At 38.5% G+C, this 21,293-nt stretch overlaps 1 protein-coding gene across 1 annotated transcript; it reads left to right on the top strand.

Annotated features, from left to right (window-relative positions):
* The first annotated feature begins 12,229 nt into the window (after positions 1-12,229).
* prok2 (prokineticin 2) lies at positions 12,230-16,051 on the top strand. The gene is made up of 3 exons (XM_036532380.1): positions 12,230-12,301; positions 14,907-15,032; positions 15,926-16,051. The coding sequence occupies exons 1-3, from the start codon at positions 12,230-12,232 to the stop codon at positions 16,049-16,051; spliced, it is 324 nt and encodes a 107-aa protein (XP_036388273.1).
* The last annotated feature ends 5,242 nt before the right edge of the window (positions 16,052-21,293 follow it).

Here is a 21,293-nt window from a genome sequence, read left to right as displayed (position 1 = left end):
GTATCTTCTCAGCTGTCACAGTTAAATTTTCAAGTGTCTTGCAGCTGCATTCTGGAATGAGGACTAATAGTACCATGAAGATTTGGGTAAGAAGGTGGAGTTTTTCAGAGAAATTCACTTTTATTCACAGTACACAACTTTGCACCATCCATTTTAAGAGATACACAGGTGTATAAATTAAGCCTGAACCCCAAAAACCAAAAAAGCAAAAATATAAATAGATAAAAAGTCAATCCCTAATACAGTTGGATGCTTATTGTCAAGCTGAAGTACCTTTCTCAAAGATGCAATGGCAGTGGAATCATACATATGTTTCTATTCTACTACAAAGAGCAGTGTAGTGTAGTGGTAAGGAGCAGGGCTCATGACCTAAATAATGCTGCTTCAGTTCCCAGGTGGGGCAAAATTGTTGTACGCAGGGGCTCAACTTTGCCCAGCTGTCTAAACGGATAATATAAAAATTGTAAGGTATGTAAGTTACTCTGGATAATAGCATCTGTTCAAGAAATGTAATGTACAAATATGAGCCTTTACTGCTCAGAGCAGAAGTTGAAAGAGATGCTACTTAGTCATTATTTCATCTTATTCATGATGCCGTTTTCATTTTGACCCATCCCAGGGGCTAATGTTTGGATGCTGAGTCTAATATTTTTGGCGCAGGTCACTACCCAACGAGCCTGACATCTTGTGTCATTTGGCATTCTCTGTGAATCGCAATCTCTGTGAAATGAATCTTTCCCAAAGGCGCCTCATTAAAGGCTGTGAACAGATAGCGCCTCTGTGCTCCCACGGTGTCGGTCTGTCTCTGGGCTTGAGAGATACACACATCCCTATCTCAGTCGACCATGGATGCAGATCTGCAGGAAATGGAGAGGGGGGGTGTTAGTTAGGCAGAAAAATGAGAGTTTGTGGTTAAGTCCCAAAATTAGCAGCGCTGACAGTAATGGGCCTACGGAGGATAGGGGCCATGGCTCATCAGCGCTAATGAGGCATCGACGAGGACGCATGCGGGACGGGATTAATTGACTCTGGCAGCTCTCTTACTCAGGCCCTCACATGATCCCACCTCGCCCACGTGATGCAGCTGTGGCACTCAAGGCGATCTAAGCTTCCTGCGTGCCACCCTACGTTACCGTCACGTTTAGAGCACCTCGCTGCACCACGCACAGCACTAGCCCTGGCAGCAGTAATGCACTTTATCACTTTTCTGCTTTTGTTTATATGCAGTTAAACCCCCGTGTCCGTATGTTCAACACTACGCCTGGGGCAGTCGAACCCTCAGCGCCTGCATGTTCGCCTCCATGGTGAAATCTCTGCGCTTTTATAAAACCTTAATGACCATCTTTGTCTGCAAACAAGCACCATACATGAGTATGACCACTCATGTGGAAGCAACACAGCATTTATACTGTTTTCCTCCTTTGCCCTGCTGATGTGAAGAAAAACGTCTTGTCGAAGTGCTAGACTCCAGTCTACTGCTGAAATCAGGACCATTTCTCTGGGGGTGCTCTCCAGCTGAAGTAAATTAAAACCACAAGCCTCATCACAATCAGTACAGACGCAGTACAAAATACACAATACACAAATGCAATACTGATGGGTAACAACTGCATATCGTGAATTTAAGAAAAAGAAAGAAATAAAAATGCAATACAATTATCTTTAAATTGCAATGTACACAGTACTATTACTCTAATGCTGCACATCTCCATCAAATCACCACAAACTCTGCTTCATCTCTTGCAATTAACCAGTAAGTAATAGTACAATTCCATGAACCACTGTTGAAGCAAAGCAACCCGAGGTGCATGACTGAAAATTTGCAGGAGCTGAGATACCAGAGAGACACCCTGTATTTACTGCAGTGGCATGCCCTGTACCAGGGGACAGGAAGGAGGAGAGGAAAGACTGCTACATCATGGGCTGTCATTGTGTGCTCCACAGCGGGAGACAAACACAGTCTGGACAGGGCCACGCTCCAGATCTGCGCACCATTGCTAATCCGATTCTCTGTACTTCACTACAAGAGTTCTGCTCCGGAAATTTCTGTCTCAGTGTATCTGCGTAGCGGCTGTGTGAATGTGTGAATGAGAGTATAGCTGTGCAGAAATATTCTGTATAAGATAATCTACTACTCAGTGTTATACTGCAAAATCCGCCCCCACAAAGTTTGGTAGGGAGGCTTTTGCAGGTTGAACTTCTGTTTTTTCTAGCCACACTGTTGTATGTTTAGTAAGCAAAATACAGTTACAATAGATTCATTTCAATTTCAACACATGCACCAGAGCTGACTTTTTTCTCCAACTAGCTGCATCCGAGTTCGTCATGAATGAGACTCTCTCACTGTATAAACCCAAGGTCGATAAGCCCATGCTCTGTGATTTTGACATGAATCACATATGTGTACAACGCAATGTTGGATACATTAGGGTCAGTATTTAAAAATACGCTGATACTGTTTTATGTGCATGTCATCAAAAGATTTGGGGTTCTTCATAAAAGACTGGGACTAAAGTCCCGAAATCCTGATGCTATGCCATTGGCTTTAACAGTGTTTCCGTGCCTTCCCCCTCCTGCACTGCGGGGCCCCCACATCACATCCCTTGCATGCCCATTGCCTAAGCCATTGATCCCACTTTAATATTCCTTGTATCATGAGACATATAGTTCAATACATACTTCAATACATAACATCACTAGATGTCTGTTCATTGGCTGGAAGAGTGCAGCCTGCAGTCTTTAGCTCTGCTTTACTGTTTGTTGTATTCCAAAGCTTTTTTTCTTCATGTTACTTATTCAGATTGGCATGGAATGGGTCAGGATGAGACCAGTAAGCAGCGATCACAAAATCCTCATAACATGGGTCTCTGTCCACAGACTGGGCCTTTCACATCTATTGTTCAGGAGCATCATTAAAGTATTCAAAATGTTACGTACAGATACTGGTGAGTTCATTAGCAGGAAAGTGTGATTCTCAATTAAACTTGCAGCTAATGAAAATAAAGATCCAGAAACAATTTGCCTTGAGATGTCATTAAGCTCTTGGCACCTTTCACAGCCAAGATCAAGAAGGAGTGACTTGCAAACAAAATGGCCTAATGTGGCTGTCATTGTGATCATCACCCACGGACACCTAAAGGAAGCACCCAAGTGCCCAACAAAAGCACAGTTGGGACTCTGTTTCCTCAAGGAGCTCAGTATGTTCACCTCAAATATACTGTCCTAACAGATGCACTGCATAATGCCTTGCGGAAATATTGCAGCCCTGGAAACACAACAAAACGTAGGGAAGCTTAGCCAAAGCAAAAGAGAGCATGCTATTCAGACAGTTTTTCAAACACAGAACCAGCCTAACTTCCTTTATGCACTCTTTTGAACCCTTATCCTTTGCTGTGTGCCTCTGTCACATGTGACATATTGCCTACATTTCTGCAGATGCATTTTAACTGGAATACTACACCAGAGTTCGGTTCTCTGAATACACCCTTCTGTGCCCTCTGTATGCCCCAGGGGGTTACCTTCAAAAGACTGTCAGGCATATATGCTTGAATGGAACACAGAAACCAGTGCAACTCTAAGCAAACATAAGATACACCACAGTACCACAGTCGCTAATCAGAGTATAAGATCCTACTGATGATCAACATCAGCGCTCGTTTTTACTTTCAAGTGTTCTCACCGTCATTTCAAGAAGAATGAGTTTCATCATTGTAAGAGGGTCTTTGTGTGTGTGAATATGTGTGAAATGGTCATCTGCCTGCAAATGCAAATGTAAGTGCTAGTGAATGTGAACAGATTCTTTTGTTGGAGAATCAAGGACTCCCTCAGAATTGATAAGCCATATCCTGCAACCTTGTGATACAGCGTTTCAGCGTGGGTATTGAATGTGCTGAAAGAGAAAGGACTTGGGCGTCATACCTCAAGGTAACAAACATCGTGTGTTCAAGGTGAGTTTCCCACACCACTGGAAGAGTTCTGTCAAGCGCTATGTTTTCAAAAGAGAAGGGTTATGTCAGGCACCTCAGCATCATGAAAAGAAAAATAATTTTGTACACAGCTTTTTTCTTAGCATAGCAATTATGTTTTAGCACAATTAAACAGAAAGTTGAAAAGCTCAAACAGCTTAACAAGATGAACCACTTTCACAGACATTACAAAAGACCTTGACATTTTAGAGACATTACATTGCAAGGTAAAGCAAATAAAAAAAAGTGATGGCTTGTAACATGTGTGGAATATGAAGGATTAAACACTATAGCAGATTTATATCTGACACTGGTTGTGACAATGACGTATGCTCGAATACATTACAAATTTGAATTACATGTAAAAATATACCATATATAAAGGAGTACTGCTTAATTCAACAGTAGTATAGTTGTAAGGTGGAAAAACAGAATTGGTCAGATGAAATTCAGTAATTATGCTAACCTTGGATGTAGGACTTCATTTAATTGATGAACTGGATGAATGGTGACATTGCTCTTTTTGATGTATTATTGTGCAAAATAATGTGTGTATAGTCACTGAATGAGAGTGTCTTAACCACCATATGAATTGTGGTAGAACCAATAAATCTCGCAAATGAAAGAGGTATCAACCACTAGACATATTTGTCTACTTGAGATTAAGAGAGGTTTCCTTTGACTCAAAGACATAAATATTGTGTTAGGAATGGGAATGTGTAGAACATGTTGCACAGAGACCATGCACACATTTCTACACGTTTGTTTTCAACCTTAGCATAACTGGTGGGGTAGTGATACAACTACTTCCAATGTGCCCATGCCGACATTCTCTCTGCCATGAGGTGCAGCATGTTTAAAGGAAAGGAGAAATGCAGCTAATACAGAGTGAAAATATAAGTAATAAAACTAGTGTTAAGAAAGAAACCAGTGTTTTGATGAGATGAGAAATCTCAGACATCCTGCCAAAAGAAATCTCTGTGGTAGTAATTGGTTTTAAATGATCTGTATGGCTAACCCAATGACAAAGACAATGCATTTTTAAGTTCAATTATTATAGATCTGGTAGTTGTACATCTAAAAAAGAATTAGTCTATTGAAGGCGTACAAATCAACAGTGGAAAAGAACCAGCTGTTCCCAAGGCCAATCTCATCCAACAAAAAGAAAATAGTTACTACTGACATCAATGCACTTGTCTGTATGAGATGATGAGAAAACTACAATTATGTGTTCATGAATGGATGCTCTATCTGTCTCTCTGAGAGAGAAAGACAGATAGAGATACAGATACAGATACAGATACAGATATAGAAACACACATATTTACCTCCTAACCTAGAAACCAATGATGTCAGACTTAAATTAATGGGTATATGTGTCTAACATCAACACTCCATTCTAACTTTTATCCTGTATTGCCTTTCTGGGTTTTATATAGCTGTATAAGCCATTGTATGTAAGGCATCTGAGTGAAGGTAGCTGAAGTAATGTAAACAAATGATATTGAAAATGCTGATGAGTACATTCAGATATAGCCACACTAATGCACCTTTCACCGAGGACAAGGTCTTCATTAATCACCACAAACAATCACAGGACAAAGACTGCTCGTGGCATTCCTCCTCTCTCTGCTCTTTTGTGATTTCTCTGCTACCTACACACATATCCATAAACAAGCAAAGAAACAGACAGACAAGGACAGACCTTTAAATATAGGTGCTGTTCATGTCAATTTTTCAATAAAATCAATTAAGTATGGAAGCAAACCAGGTAACTGGTGCAATGCAATGATGCTGTGCTGCAGGACAGGAAGTCTTTCGTATCGTTGTATTGACCTGTGGCACTTGTTGCAAATGGCTTGAGACTTCTCCAAATCTTTTAAAATCTTTTCAGTGATTCCTATTATATTAGGTGTGGTCCACCCAACGTGATGAGTCTAATGATGTTTGGTGCTTTATATTGGTGAGGAATGAGGTGAGTTACCACCACCCCCTGACACACACACACACACACACCACTGACCATACAGTGGTTTAAGATCTTTTAAAGGCCCCATTTAAAAGAAAGTAATCTGCCATTAGACTTTGGTGAACTGATCAAACATCAGAGGGGCTATAACAGTGTGGGATTACTGCCAGTGCCCAATCGGCAAGGAACTTGTTTGCAAGTGGTTTGATGGAATCCCATGCTTCACGTTCCCCCATGCCCTGCTAATCCGCTCAGCAAGATCATCCCAGTGGGAGGGAATGCAGGAACACCGGGATTTACCTCTGCCTCTCGCACAGGATGCGGTGTCATGGAGATAGTGTCAGATTATCCACTGGAAAGATTCATTCACACGCTGTGAGCTCTGCTGGGAGGCCAAACAGAGTGATGTAGTGGTTAGAGACAAGGTTATGTGGGCGGATGCCATTCCTGTATCCTTTCCTCTACTTGTGAAGGGCCCTTTCCTCTCCGCCCACGGCAAACCAACCAATTAAAAACTCATCAAAGTATGTATTACAGAGAAGCCACAGCACACACCGCACACACACACACACATGAACATGTGTATCGTTTGAGAACTTGTGTAAATATATACAGTAAATTAAAATGTAATTGGATGTGCCTGGGAGAGGATTTATGGCCATGAGCTGTTCTTCCCAAGAAGTGGAATAGTTTAGATTAAACTATCTGCTCCACACCACAGTCTTAACCTTGTTTTACATGTTTAAAAATGTGAATATTTTAAAGTTAAGAATATAAATAAAATATTGTGCTGTTTTAAAAATGAAATATTTTGATATTTATTTATAAATGTTTTCATGTAAGGAAAAAGAATAGGGCTTCTTTTAATTTATTTATGTTATTCTTGGAGAAGTACAATAATAGCCATTGACACATGGAGACACTTTGAACTTCCTGTCAGTCATACTCGCAAACTCTACCATCCTGATACCTGCTGTGATTTCTCTCTAGCCCCAAGCCAGGGAATGAGGAAAGAACCCAGATCTAAAAATAGCCCCCTCTGCATGTAACAGAGATGATGACAGGTCTGTTAAAGACAACTTTTCGGTGATAACTCTATTTGCATCTACCTGACTTCACAAGATTGCACTTTCAAGATTTCTCTAGATGAAGTATGTGTGCTGATAAACTCATATGTTAAACTATTTTCTCACATGATGTCAGTTAAAAACCACTATAACAACATCAAAGCAGACACAACAGTATTCACATTATGCACTGCAAGACATTCTTATGAATAAATTCAAGTGCTTGGAGAGCCTGTATACACAATAATGGATAATTTTGGCTTGGACAGTCCCTTTTCTGATGAAATCTGTAGTTGTACTCCGGTGGGCTGAGAATATCTAAATTTAGACACTCAGAATGGCTTGTTCTGAGGAAAATCTTCAGGGCACCATTTCCTCAGAGAAGCCAGGCATTTAAAACAGCTGTTTGGGAGAACAGTACTAAAAGGCGGCCTTGGCTGACTGAGTAGAATTTAGGAGGAGCATTACCATATCAGAAATAGTTAGCTGAATTCAGATATATGAATTGTGATCACTAAGTTCACACAGCACCCAGTTTAACTGCACTGCACAGTAAGTTTAATATGCAGTATAATGTGCAAATCAGCATCATCATAAGTCATGAACACTTACGAAAGAGAGGTTGTTGCCAAGGGAAATATATGTATAAAAAAACTATCTGTACTTTCTATCTGTCTGCAGCTTCTGTCTGACTATACCTTCTACATATAGCTTTGGCTATGCAAAACTGTGAAACTTCTTTGAAACACATGTGGTAGCTTAACAACCATAATAACTAACCTAACTTGCATACCTGTCCACACACATAGGCTACTGTGCTGCTGACAGTGGAATGAGGGGACGGACTTGCTACTACATTTCAGAGTATGGTGCAAGTTGTAGTAATGTAAAATTGTAAAAGGAACATAGCACTTGCATTTCAGAGTATTGAGCTGTACTAATGCAGGAGTTCAATGTAGCCAAACATGGAGGCTGTGTTAGAAAATCTGTTGTTCTCTGCCAACAACACGAAAGGCCATAGAAGACAGTATCTTAATTTCATGAAGATATCAGAGATGACGCTTAACACATTTGTTGTTTTAGGAAGTAACATAATGTATATATGTTTAAATGTTTTTGCTTTGAACTAGGGCTAAGACAAGGGGATGTCTGGGATTCTTGCCAATTCACAAATACTGTCCTTGGACTTTCTGGAAATCAAATGCAATGCACCCTCTTAACTAACTACTTTTGCCTTACATGATTGCATCTTTAATTTTTTTATTGGCTTTGGCAGTAGAGTTTTGACTCACCTTATATTTTATTGTCAACCTTTATCAGATAGGGTCAATTGAGAACCAATTATTTTTTACAAAGAGCCTGAGGGAGGGAATTATTTATTCATTTAGTCTGGGGGAATCTGGCTTTAGACATTGGGGAATCCCATGGTATCTTTAATGACCACAGAGTCAGGACCTTGGTTTAACATCTCACATGAAAGGTGGCATCTCCATCACTGCGCTGCAGCAATGGATTTACTTGGGCCAGAGGGAAGACTGTCCCCTACTGGCCCACCAACACCATTTCAAACAGCAACCTGGTTTTTGGAGGAGGTCTCACATCCAAGCACTAACCAAGCCCAACACTGCTTAGTTTCAGCCATCAAGCAGGAGGGTGTTGCAGGGTGGTATGGCTGTGGGTAAGTAAGAACCATCTGAAAAAGCTTTTCATTCTGCATTCTAGGTGAAATTACAAGATGAATATTTGAAGATCGTAGTCACAATCTTTGTCTGTCCATTTTAAGACTGGTACCATAAAATCTGAGTTGGAATGGAAAAAGGACACTTAAGAAGAATTCATATTCATTTGTGATTTGTGTCTTTCCCTGGGCCACCATGCCAACACCTACATTCTTACATTTATTTCACATATCACATTTGCCACTAACACACCACACTAAAGTCTTCACCTCTCCATCTTGGTTTAAAATGCTCTTCAGCATTCTGTGTTAACCTCCCTGAACATGGGAGTTCACTTTTCATTACATTCAGTTCTATTCTCCTTGTGTTCTATATTTACATTACATTCATTTAGCAGACTCTTTTATCCAGAGTGACTTCCAGCACAGTAGAACATAGCAGAACATGAGTGTACCCATAGTTTATCTGTTGGCATTTCAGCTCCTACAGAATCTGATTTATTTTTCAACTTTTGCCCACAATGGCTACTCCTGGTTGCACTGGGTGGCTATTTGGATGCCACACATGTCACTGATGAGAAATGATAATGTGAGAAGTGAGACAGGGGTCAGTTAAAATGATTATCTAAAAAGAAAACTTGCAAACCTCTTCATTGTGGCTTTTGATGATGTAAATTAAAAAAACAAAAGACATGAACCTTGTGCGATAATCCTTGTGGTTACACAGCAGTATTATTTCACACTTGACAAGTGGAATTGATATCAAAAAGCTATTTTTGCCTCCATTTTCTCCTGGGCATGCTCTTACATTACATTTACATTTATTTATTTAGCAGACGCTTTTATCCAAAGCGACTTACAAAAGTGCATACAGCAAGTATAGCGACAGTACGGGGACAGGATGTGTACAGGATGTGTACAAGATACCAACAATGATGGCTTATAGCACCCCATGAATTAAATACTGTTGACTAATCAGATGGTACCAGAGATTAAGCCAATTTTTTAAAAAAAGTCCACTTCAAAAAAGATCCCTCTGGCTGATCACAGATGCTGTTTCAGTGACATTTTCCTGAATTCCCATTATAAACCAAAGTTTTCAAATTAGTATGCTTTTTATGATGTTACCAACCTTGGAAATCCCTGGGATATGCTTTATTTTTAAAAAGCGTCTGGTTTTGCATGTTTTCCTTAGTATAAAATGACTGCTTCAATCATAATTTGATTCAGGGCTGCATCTGAACCTTTTCCTTGTTTCCCCAACAGCTTCCTGTACAATTTTCCATGTATAAGGTACTCTTTAAAGAAGCCAGGACAGCTAGTTAAACTGGGACATTTTGAACCTACATCTTAGAAAAAGGTGGTCTAAATTTATTTTCCCATATATTTTGAATTGTCTGTGCTTCAAATGCAAAATGACCTTTTACACACTGTATCTGAAACAGCAAATGATAGGTACATTCTTGACATTACATTGACATTACATGACATTTGCTTCCTATAGGTCTCCTCCACAGTAAATATTAGTCATGTTTCCTGACATGCTTCACTGCTGATGGTTACAAATACAAAGGATGTTTTACTGCAATACAAAATACACAGTGCTCATACTCAAACTAAGTGGCAGCATGTCAATACATGTCAGTATGCTTCCTCTATTCTCTGTCGTCATAAATCATAAGAGATCTGCACAGAACAGATGTCATTGTAAAAATCTTTTATATGCTTATCTGATTATGATCCTTTGACATGTGTATCAAGGTTATATTACACATTGTTAAGTATTAATAGCTCTAAATAGCTTTATATATAGGTATACTAGTATATAACATTATATCAAATGCATATTTTATATTTATATTTTCCCACTTATTTTTTAACTGAAGTGTGGTGCATATGAGCACTATTTTTATCTTTATTTTCTTCATTATTATTTTTGAGTAAAATGATGGCTCTGGAATCATTTTTTTTAATTTTATTTTTCATTAATAGTTACCCTAACAATGCTAATGCTACCCTAACACAAAGGGCTCCTTGACCTTGTTGCTCAGTGCTAATAATTTTCTACATGTCGGATAATGATAGACAGAGAGCACTGGGGTCACACTCTCACATCCAGGTACTTTCAACACTTGCCCTAGGTCCCACAACATCCCACCGGTCTGTAATGTCACAACTCCCCATGTCACCTCAGTGTTCTGTTGGCCCTCTGGTCCCACACGGCACGGAGTCAGACTTCCCGTCAGGTTATGTTCAAGGAGCAAAAAAGGAATCTACAGACCATGCATCTGATTGACGTCACTCAACAGCACATTTTGGGACCACCCCCAACGTCATTATCCACGTAACTACTCGGACCTTTTGCATAACTGTTGAAGAACGGTCCATCGAATATATGCGGAATCAATGTGAGAGATGCATATTTGAATTATTGGCCAACCCTGCATCACTGCAGTACACAGTTAGCACAAACCTAGCCTGTAATTGAATGAGGTAGCATTGTGGCACGTCTGCAGCATGAAAACAGTGTGCTTCACTGACCTTCTGTTCTTCACGTCCAAGGATTTTTACACCTCCTCAGGCTATATATCCCACAACAGTGTTGATGAAGTATTTCCTACTTTGACATTTCTCTTCCACGAATTCTACCCCAACAAGGCTTTCATTTCACTTGACCATCTACCTTTTCATGACAACTCATTATTAAAAGGTATCAATGTTGTCAAAGGAAAAAAAAAATGTCCCCTAGAGTCAGGGACATAGAGCAGCTGCTGTTACCCTGCAGTTTGAAGCAGAGCCTTTCAAAAACCGAAATGGCAACTTTGGAAAATTGCATAGCCTTGACAGAGACAAAAGGGAAACTTATTTCGCAAATAATTTTTCCTGAGTTATTCATAATTAATTGATAAAGAGTATGCAGTTGCAAGGTTGAGCGCTGTCACATAGTGTGCCCATTGGCTTCTGCAAAGCTCAAATATAAAATCAAACAAAAACCTAAAAAATAATGTCTGTACGAGAACAAATTCAGTAATGTTACATGACTACATCTGTCATCATTTTCAGTAAACATGTTGGTGTGTTATATGGGTACACCTAATGAGTGCTGTAAATGCAGGGACCTCAGAGTGGGACTTCAGTGATAAGGGAGTGACTTTCATTAGACAGAGCAAAAGACATCTTTTAGTATTGTTCAAGGAGGTTATAGAGGATGAGAGAAAGATTGGGTGACGAATGTAAGAATGAGTTCCGCTGAATGGCGCAGTGACAGCAAGAAATGCCAGAAAGGATCCTGGTGTGCGGTGCCTTACCTTGGATTGCTTTTCTTTTTTTCATATTCCAAACATTGCTGGTGCAAATGACTCATTGAATGCCTCAATGGCAGGCTGGGCTTATAAGTCTCCTTCACTCTCTGCCCTCACCAGGAGAGCTTGGAGGCCACAACGCACACACACGCGCGCGCACGCACACACACACACACACTCACGCTCCCGCTGCTTCTCTCAGCCTGGACAACGCTGGAGCAAGAGGAGTCTAGGTATCTTTCGCCACCATGAAGTCCAGTTTCTCCCTGCTCTTTTGCTTGCTGCTCGTTTCCCATGGATCCAGCGCAGTCATCACTGGGGTGAGTGATTCCTTCACTTACAGAGAGCTTGGCTCTGCTGAGAGGACCACACAGGAATGAAAATGTGTGCTAAGCCCTGGAGTACTACAGAAGGACTCCTTTTGGAGCCAGAAACATAGAAACTGTTCTTTTTTGAGTTCCCTGTCAATTCAAGTTTACTTTTCAGCAGATGGTTAGAATAGTATAGAATGCATTTCCTCTTTTTAACACATGCAGGCACTGTTCAGTACCTTAGTTCTTGTACTAATTCATAGTTGTCACTGTCTTAGTTATTACTGTTTTTGTTGCTGCTGCCAATATTATACTCATGGATAAACTGCAAGTAACAAACTCTTTTGACACGCAATGACACAATTTTACTTCTGTGTGCTGTTATACACAGTGCTCAGCACTTCAGCTTCAGGACGTGTCTATTGTGCTATGGAAGGTGTTTCATTATTTCACACCTGTTGAATGATGACTGCTATTTTATGTGTGATCTATAAATATATGTGCATGTGTGTATGTTCTCTATGTTCTCTATACACTTACAGTACAGTACACAGTAGATCTAAAATTGATTAATTTTTCTACAGTTAATTTTCTGACAGGGGTTAATTAAGAAATTTGATAAATCTGTGTATTGAAGGAGGGATCCAACAATGCAGAAAGACTTAAGAGGTCACTTTTAACTGGCAATTACTGACTCCAATTAAGTAATCAAACCTAGCAGTAAATATACAACCAGGGGCACAGTGCTCTTCAGAGGCCATATCTGATATAAATGATGGTAAGCAACCTCTACATGCAGCAAACCATCCACAGGTCAAAGGATCACAATTTGCCTTCAGTCAGTCACTAATGTCAGGTTACAAGAATCAGACTTACTACATCCTCAATGGCATGGGAATGGTTGGAAAAATCTTTGGTGGTTTTATCTCAAAGTATGGCCATTTTTATTTTTTGCAAGAGGAAGGGAACTAACCTCTCTAAGCCTTCACAGTGTGTTCAGTTATGATTTACAAAGAGACACTGTCCAAAAATGAAACAGGAATAAACTGACAATTTTTGTAGTTGCATCGTTGCATCTCCAAGTACAAATTATTACACACAATTATATTAATTTTTGTATTTGTGTTTTATTAACATACCACGTATTTCAGTGTGCTCATCCACCCAAAACATCGGGAGAATTTACGTTTTTCATTCTTTAACACACAGTACATTAATTGGCAGGAGCGCGTTTATTTGTAGTAATTTGAGCTAATCACAAAACACAGTTCGTATCGAGGAAGACAACTGAAATTCAGATTCAGATTTAACAATGTGAGAATGTGGCTAATATGTGCAAGAGACAGATATATTAGATATTGTACAAGATACTCAAACTTGTAAATTTTCAATCAAAATGCAAAACAAATCAATTCTTTTTTGTGACTTAAAAAAATACACCCAAGCAATTAAAATGTCACAGTATGCGTGGAATGGAAATTCATCCCATTTCTGGATTCAGTGTTATAGTAAAGGATACTTATATCTCATTACCAGTATTGTTCAGTCTCCATCCATGACAGCATTCATATTATTATGTATTATTCTTATCTCTTAAGTAAAACTCGGTTCGTAAAGAGCTATGATTCTCACCAACATAGAAAGTATGTACTGTCAGGTCACAGTAGTCATTTTGGGACCCTAATGTAGACTGAGACAGAAGCACGGAAGCATGAATCTCACGCAAACGAAACTGTTTCTAAAGCTGTCACAGTAAATCACCTGCTTCTTAAGCCATGAAATTCTGTGCTGCAGTTTATAGGAGGTGAGTAGAATAGTCTATCATGTAATACTCATCTGATGGACTTTTTCTAAGTTCATTCGAAACTGTATGATGAAAACAGAGTTTGAAGAGTTCTTTGTCTTTATAATTTGCCCAAACAATCATTTATACAAACAATGTAGAGACTGAAAAATGATATGAACATTATATACATTATATACTCTCACCCTTTATTAGATATTCAGCAACAGCACAATTCATGTCTTTGGGAGATAAATATCAAATTTCCTTGGTCAGTTATATCTGTGGGAAAATAAATCTGGACCAGCAAAGAGTAAAAACTAAGAGAATAAGTGAAAATTGTTACTCAAATGACCAGTAAGAGTTTGATGTAAATGTGATTGCCTGTATACTGTATATGTGTGTGTGTTGTGTATATCCTGTATACTGTATATGTCTGTATGTTGTCTCTCTATGTACATGTGTCATGTGTGTGACAAGTGTGTATATAGTGTATATATAATACATACGTGTGTGTACCTACATGAGTGTTACCTACGGGCGAGCGTGATATGCCTGTTCACATGTGTGTACATTTGTGAGTTATGTGTAAAGTTACACTCGTTTGTGTGAACAATTGGATGTGGGAGAGAAAACATGTACGTGTGTCTGTGTGAGTTTCACTATGACATGTTTATACACGTATGTATCTGTGTGGGTCCGTGCTGCTTCGTGAACGCGTACATGACTGTAACCTGCATGTGCAGGTGGATCAGCCTGACGTGTGTATATGCGTCACAGTGATGTCAGAGTGGCTGTCTGTCTGTGAGCACGTCTCTATGCTCTCTGCAGGCATGTGAGAGGGACCCCCAGTGCGGAGGAGGGATGTGCTGTGCGGTCAGCCTGTGGATTCGGAGTTTGCGGATGTGCATGCCCATGGGACAAGAAGGGGAAGACTGCCACCCCATGAGCCATAAAGTGAGTAAATCCCTCCATCCCATCCCATCCCATCCCTCCATCTCTTCATCCCTCTCTTTTCCCTGTCATCACATCCTATTGGCCCTCTAGGCTACCCATGCAATGCATACATTTTTTTTATTTGTTATCCTTTACCATTCTGTTGCACTCTGTATCAGCCATTTAAAAGAAGTCACTGATGGGAATGCATTGTGCTCAGCTACATGTAAAGAGAAGGCGTTCTCCACAGAAACAAATCATTTACCTCCATCACAATTTCACCACAGCTCCATGGATCAGTGAAAATGGGGTCTCCTCCAACTTGTTGACATGCCATGGCTCAAACCATACATCCATACAAAAATCACTACAACCATACCATTAAACCATGTGTGTAACTATCATGCTAAATCACAAATAGCAAGAAATTACCAGACTGTAATTCATCGATAAATGTTGGTCCCACTTCTTATTAGGTTGATAATAGCCCAATGTGTAGCCCACAGTGTAATTATGTGTGACACTTTGTGTAGATTTGTACTGAATGCTGGGCTCATATCATTCTTTGTAGGCAATTTATACCTGTGTAATTATATTATTTATATTGCATAGCACATTGTTTTAGTACACATTATCAAATTGTAATGCAGGACACAAATTATAGCATTATGCTATTGCACATTATCTTGTAGCCCCTTTCCTTGTGTTTTTCCTCCAAGTCCAGCCCTAATCCTTTATGTAATTACATGTGTAGTACAGTATTTGCCTACAGTTGCACAGTAATATGTGTACATGTATAGCTTGTTTACAAAGTGTGACCTAAATGGTTTTATGTGATTGTGTTGGAATGGTATAATTTTAAATGAAAGTTTGTAAGCATTAGGGTCAATGGTATTTTCTCTTTCTGTCTCCAGGTTCCTTTCATTGGCAAAAGGCTACATCACACATGCCCCTGCTTGCCAAACCTGGCATGCATGAGAACAATGGAGGGCAAATTCAAATGTTCACCACCGTTAAAATACCAGGACTATTATTTTTGAAGTTATCTGGATCCTCACTATTTATGTGTATAGTAACAGTGTGAACCCCATTAAACATTGCTTCTATTCTTCTTATTTATATTGTCTGATCAATAACATGTATTTAGCTGAATAAATTACTAATATTCTCACATTTCCTTGCACATGTAGTTGTCTAAATTATCTGAGACCTTAAAATAAAACACTTGAAAATAAATCATATTACAATGCATGATATCTTTTATAATACAATATGAAATTTGCAAGCTAGTTACATAAGTCACATAAAAAACACAATAGGTCTCTGCAATATATTCACCTTAGCTGGCCTAATGACAATAGTTATAAGGCCTTTGTTTCACAAACCCCTTTTTGTAAGGTTCTGATAACTTTTGGGACAATTTATAAAAACATTTATTTTTAAGGAGGAAGCTATGAATGCTCATTTTACAGTTTTCATTTGTTTTGTTTGAAAATAGTAGCAACTTTAGTTAATTATTTGAGCAACTGATACATTCAAAAGTGACAATTATATATTTTTTTGTTGTTATTTATTTAAATGAGTGATTTTGTAATACAAAAGAAATCTTTTTCATAACTGACACAACTTTTGTGAGTTTTATAGCTATAATAGAAAAGTACTGAATTTACTTGCAATCAGGAACTATTTAGCTATATGATGCATTATCAAGCACTTCTTCAAAAATATTTTTTTTCTTTCAATATGTGAAATGGCTCATGTGCACATTTACTGGTGTTTTGGTGTCTCAGAATCAAATGGGACAACAAATGAGTCATAAATATTTTTCCGCTAAATGTATTTAATACTATTATTTGAGCAACACATGGGATGACACTCATTGTTAAACATAATGACAACTACAATAGTCATGGTTGTTTCTGTGCTTCATAACGAAACTCTTGTTGACATTTCAGTCCAATTCTCTTTACATTTTAATGCTCTTGTTTTTGGCATTATATCAATTGCATGTGAATGTTAGTTTATGCAGTGTTACTGTGAAATTTGAGACTGAAAATCAGTGAGACTGAAAGGAATACATCTCTGTCCTCCAGAAGATGGAGGTGTTAGTGGTCTCTCTGTTTCTGTGGGTTGAGCAATGAGCCTCTTTACATTGACATATTCTGCAGATTAGTTCCCCACAACCATAACCAACCGCATGCACTGATCCCTTGTGTATGTGACAGTTTCCCCATATTCTATCTTTCTTCACAGCCTTGATATGCCATCTATTGTTTGTACCTATGCAAACCGTATTTCCCTAACTTTTCAGTCTACACATATTGTGCCATGTTTTGTCCCATGGGAAAAATTGCAGCCAGTGAGTGTTGGGTTAACTGGAAATTATGAATTAGTGAACCAGACAGATAAAAATCTGTTGTTAAATACACATGACTTCTGAATTATGGCATCATGAGCTATTGAAAGAGAATGTGGAGTCGGCTAAACCGCATCAACTGGCACAGCTGTAAACATGTGTTCTTCTTCTGTGGTACTTTAGATTAACCTAAATAAGTTCTCTCTAGTGTTTTGAAACCAGTCTCTAAAAGCTGGAAGGAGAAGAATCAATCCTTGTCACCCTCAGGTTATGTTTTGGAGCGCTGATTCGCAGCTATAATTAGAGTTGTTCTGTGTGAGATGTAGCCTGGCTCTTCAGAATTCTTGTTCTATAGATTATATCGGAATATATTATACAGTATGTTCCTATATGTACCATGTTAGTGTATACAGTAAAGTACAGAAACATAGCAATGTTGGTCATGTCCTACAGCACAAGGCATAATGTCATGTCACTTGTATCATGCCAGTGAGTCATTCTAACACCTAGGATGGATGGGGTGAGAAATATCTACTGACATTTGACTCTTTTCAGGAGAGCACAACTTCTTCAGTCCCTTCAGCTAGGAAGTGAAATATTCACCCAAAATGTTTTCATCATTTGAGATGAATTTCGAAAAAATAGCAGCAATATCATAATTTGGTCTGTAAATAAATTAACATTAAAACTGCAGCACAGGGAATCATGCAAAGTATATTCTGGGGATTGTATTTGTTAAACTGACATTTCAAAAACACTATCCATTAGTCTGATTGGTGTATCTGACTCACTGCTCTTGCAATTTAGTGGTTATTTTTTCATTAGGAACATCTTTCAATCTTGAAAATACCATTTAACCCATACCCATAGAAATTTTATATAAACATCCCAAATGCATTCAGCTGAACTGCCATGGTGCCTGTCCTTGAATTCCTTTATTATCATTGTACATAAAGCACAATGAAATTTTTGGTGCACTCTCTGTGAATGAAAAAATTAAAAATGAGAATCCATAAGACATTTGTATTATGACTTCAAGTCTCAAAGATGGACTCTTTTCTTTTTCTTATAATGAAGAAAGCTGGGGCAAATCTAAGCCTAATTTTACTCTCTTATACACCTTTATTCACACATATATAAAAGTACCTTTTACTTGGCCCTGTTTGAACAGCAACAGAACTATTATGGTGGATTTACAAAATGAAAATGTACAAAATATAGTACTTGCATAACTACTTTAATGGGCAAGTGCCATATTGGTTAGATTGAATGTCCCCTGAGAATGTTCAAAATGTTGAGATTTTGTGCTGTACTTTAACAATGAATTATGCATGTAGCCTTAAGACAAAAGATGCACCATAAAATGACCATTACAAGTACACCAGTACAAAACGATTAACTGTTTTTATTTAGAAGTCCAATCCAGACAGGTGCTTATTTTATCTAAATCATGCATGCCTCCTGTAAATTTGAGTAATTATTAACCTTGGAGCTATTTGAAACCAAAATGTCATTTTGAATAAAACTCACAGCTGCTGAATACCTTGATACTGCTGCTTTTCCACTGACAAAATAAGAAAATAGGAAAATTGAACTCTGGGTCAACATAAATAATATTTGTTATTGCATGGAACTGAGAGAAGACCTAGATTTACTGACTATAACCAAGTTTGTAACCTGTCTGCGAATAAACATGCAGCCAATGCAGTACATTGCTATTTGCCAAAGATGGACACTACTTTGTGACCTTCACAACCTCAAGGATTTCTGACAAGGGACAATCTACAGTGACAAAAGACCTGAGTCTCTACCACAGGAAACCAGATTTCTCTTTCACTCTGATTTATTGATGATGACCTCAAGTGTGTCTGTAACATGCTCATTATGGTCTGTACCAATAAGCCCTGTAACACATGTTAATACAACAGTCATACAATATCTATGCTATTAAACTGTTTGACACTGGCCCTTAGAAAGCATTGATTCAGATAAACAGGTTCTTGATCATACAGTGTCCAACAACAGATCTTGTGCATGTTGGACCCTACCCCACCCCACAAACAGTCACATACAAATAAATAAATACATTATTCTGTGAACAATTGCTCCAGCCTTCAGGTCACAAATATATTGTTCTAAATGAATGATCAATTTTATATTTCAATGCAGAGGACAGAGGAGCTGATCATAAAACAGTGCAGATATGGAATAAACATGGCGTTGTCTAAAGTTTGTAAACAGCTTTGCAAATTATGATGAAGTGAGTGAAAATAAAATGTATAGACTGGTTACCTTTCCTTAAAAAGCCTCCCATTTTCTTAACAGGCACTCACTTAAGGCAGGCTGTGATCTGAGATAGAGAATTACTGTGCGAAGCAAAGTGTTGGCATGCACACACAAGCTTGCTAGTCAGAGGATTTGAAGTAAACACTGTACAGTAGCCATGGAAATCACCGGATGCCTTGTTAATACCCCTGTACATGCTGAGAGAAGAGTGCAGTGAACATCAAAGCAGGGCAGGCCAACTGTGATAGTGGTGAAAGGCAGTAATGCCACACTTGACGCTGGAGTTTCAACACTGGGCGGAAATTTCCACTTTCAAGTTCCTGTGCCTTCCTAAACCCAGGGAGCGACCTGGACACAACTGATGAAGACCTTCCATTAATTAGTGACCTCTAGGGAATACACTGGCATTGCAGAGAGATGGAGCAATCACAGAAACCTACCTTCTGTTGGGTTCTTCCCCTTATTGAATAATTAGAAGTGGTTGCACTTCAACAACAGGCAAAAAAGACAGCATTTGACATTAACCCAGGCATTAATGGAGACGTAGAGTAACCTCTTTGCAGTAATTCATATCTTTTAGCACCCGGAGCTGTAATCAAATGTACAACCTCCAGTCAAAATGTAGTACTCATTGTGTCTACCATGGAATAAATACTGCAGAAAAGCAGCACTCATTTCTACAGCCACAACAATGCTCACACCATTTGCTATGTTATGATCTCATATTGTGGCAAGACACCAGTCAAATGACTGTTTATTTAATAGGTGCATAAAAAGGGCTGCTTGTTGCATTTGAGAATAATGGATTCACATGGTGGGGTTAGAAAAAAAAAAAACACTTTAAAAATTATTTGCAATATATCTGGTGGATGTATATTTTATTCAGTCAAATGGCAAAGATGCTCAATGTGACAACTAGGTTTAAAGTCATCCCTTATGACATGCATTTGGAAATTCCATTATTAAATATCTTTGCACAAACATCGCACTAAATCCTTGCTTCAACTGCATCAGTATTTCTGCAGTTTGGAATTGTTCACAATGAGTAAGTGGTGAGTGAATATCTGCCAAGTAGGCTTCCAAAAATTGCCATAACTGAAGAAAATTTTATTAATAATAATAATAATAATAATAATAATAATCACTCCTGAAAAGCAGGCTTCACAATGCCCTACCTTCCAAATAATATAAAAAGTATATATTCTTTGCAATATTTGTGCATGTAAGTGTGTGTTTACTGTATGAGGTCCTCTGATATGAAAGAGGCATCTGCAGAAAGTAACAAATTACAGGATGACAGAGGAAAAGTGCTGTATGTTATGTAAATATTATGAGAGAACTTGAAAAGAATCTTCAGAATCAGCTTGGTCCCACATCGGGATAAAATCAGAGATTAAAGAGTTGATCAAGTCTGCTGGCAGCATCAGCACAGCTTTTCTCGGCAAACTGGAAACGTCTTGTTTACTTCAGTCCAAAAACAACATTCATATACTATTTGATGCATTCAGTAACCATTCATTTACAAAATATGTAAATCCACTGGAAAAAAGCCACTGGAAATAAAGTTAGTTTAGACTAAACTACAAAGAATAGCTAACATATGTAGTTTATCAAATAAACCATGGCCTACAAACCATTTT

This window comes from Megalops cyprinoides, chromosome 6 (genome assembly GCF_013368585.1).
Source record: "Megalops cyprinoides isolate fMegCyp1 chromosome 6, fMegCyp1.pri, whole genome shotgun sequence".
Taxonomy (NCBI): domain Eukaryota; kingdom Metazoa; phylum Chordata; class Actinopteri; order Elopiformes; family Megalopidae; genus Megalops; species Megalops cyprinoides.
The sequence above is the reverse complement of the archived record's forward strand: the minus strand, read 5'-3'. Positions and strand labels throughout refer to the sequence as shown.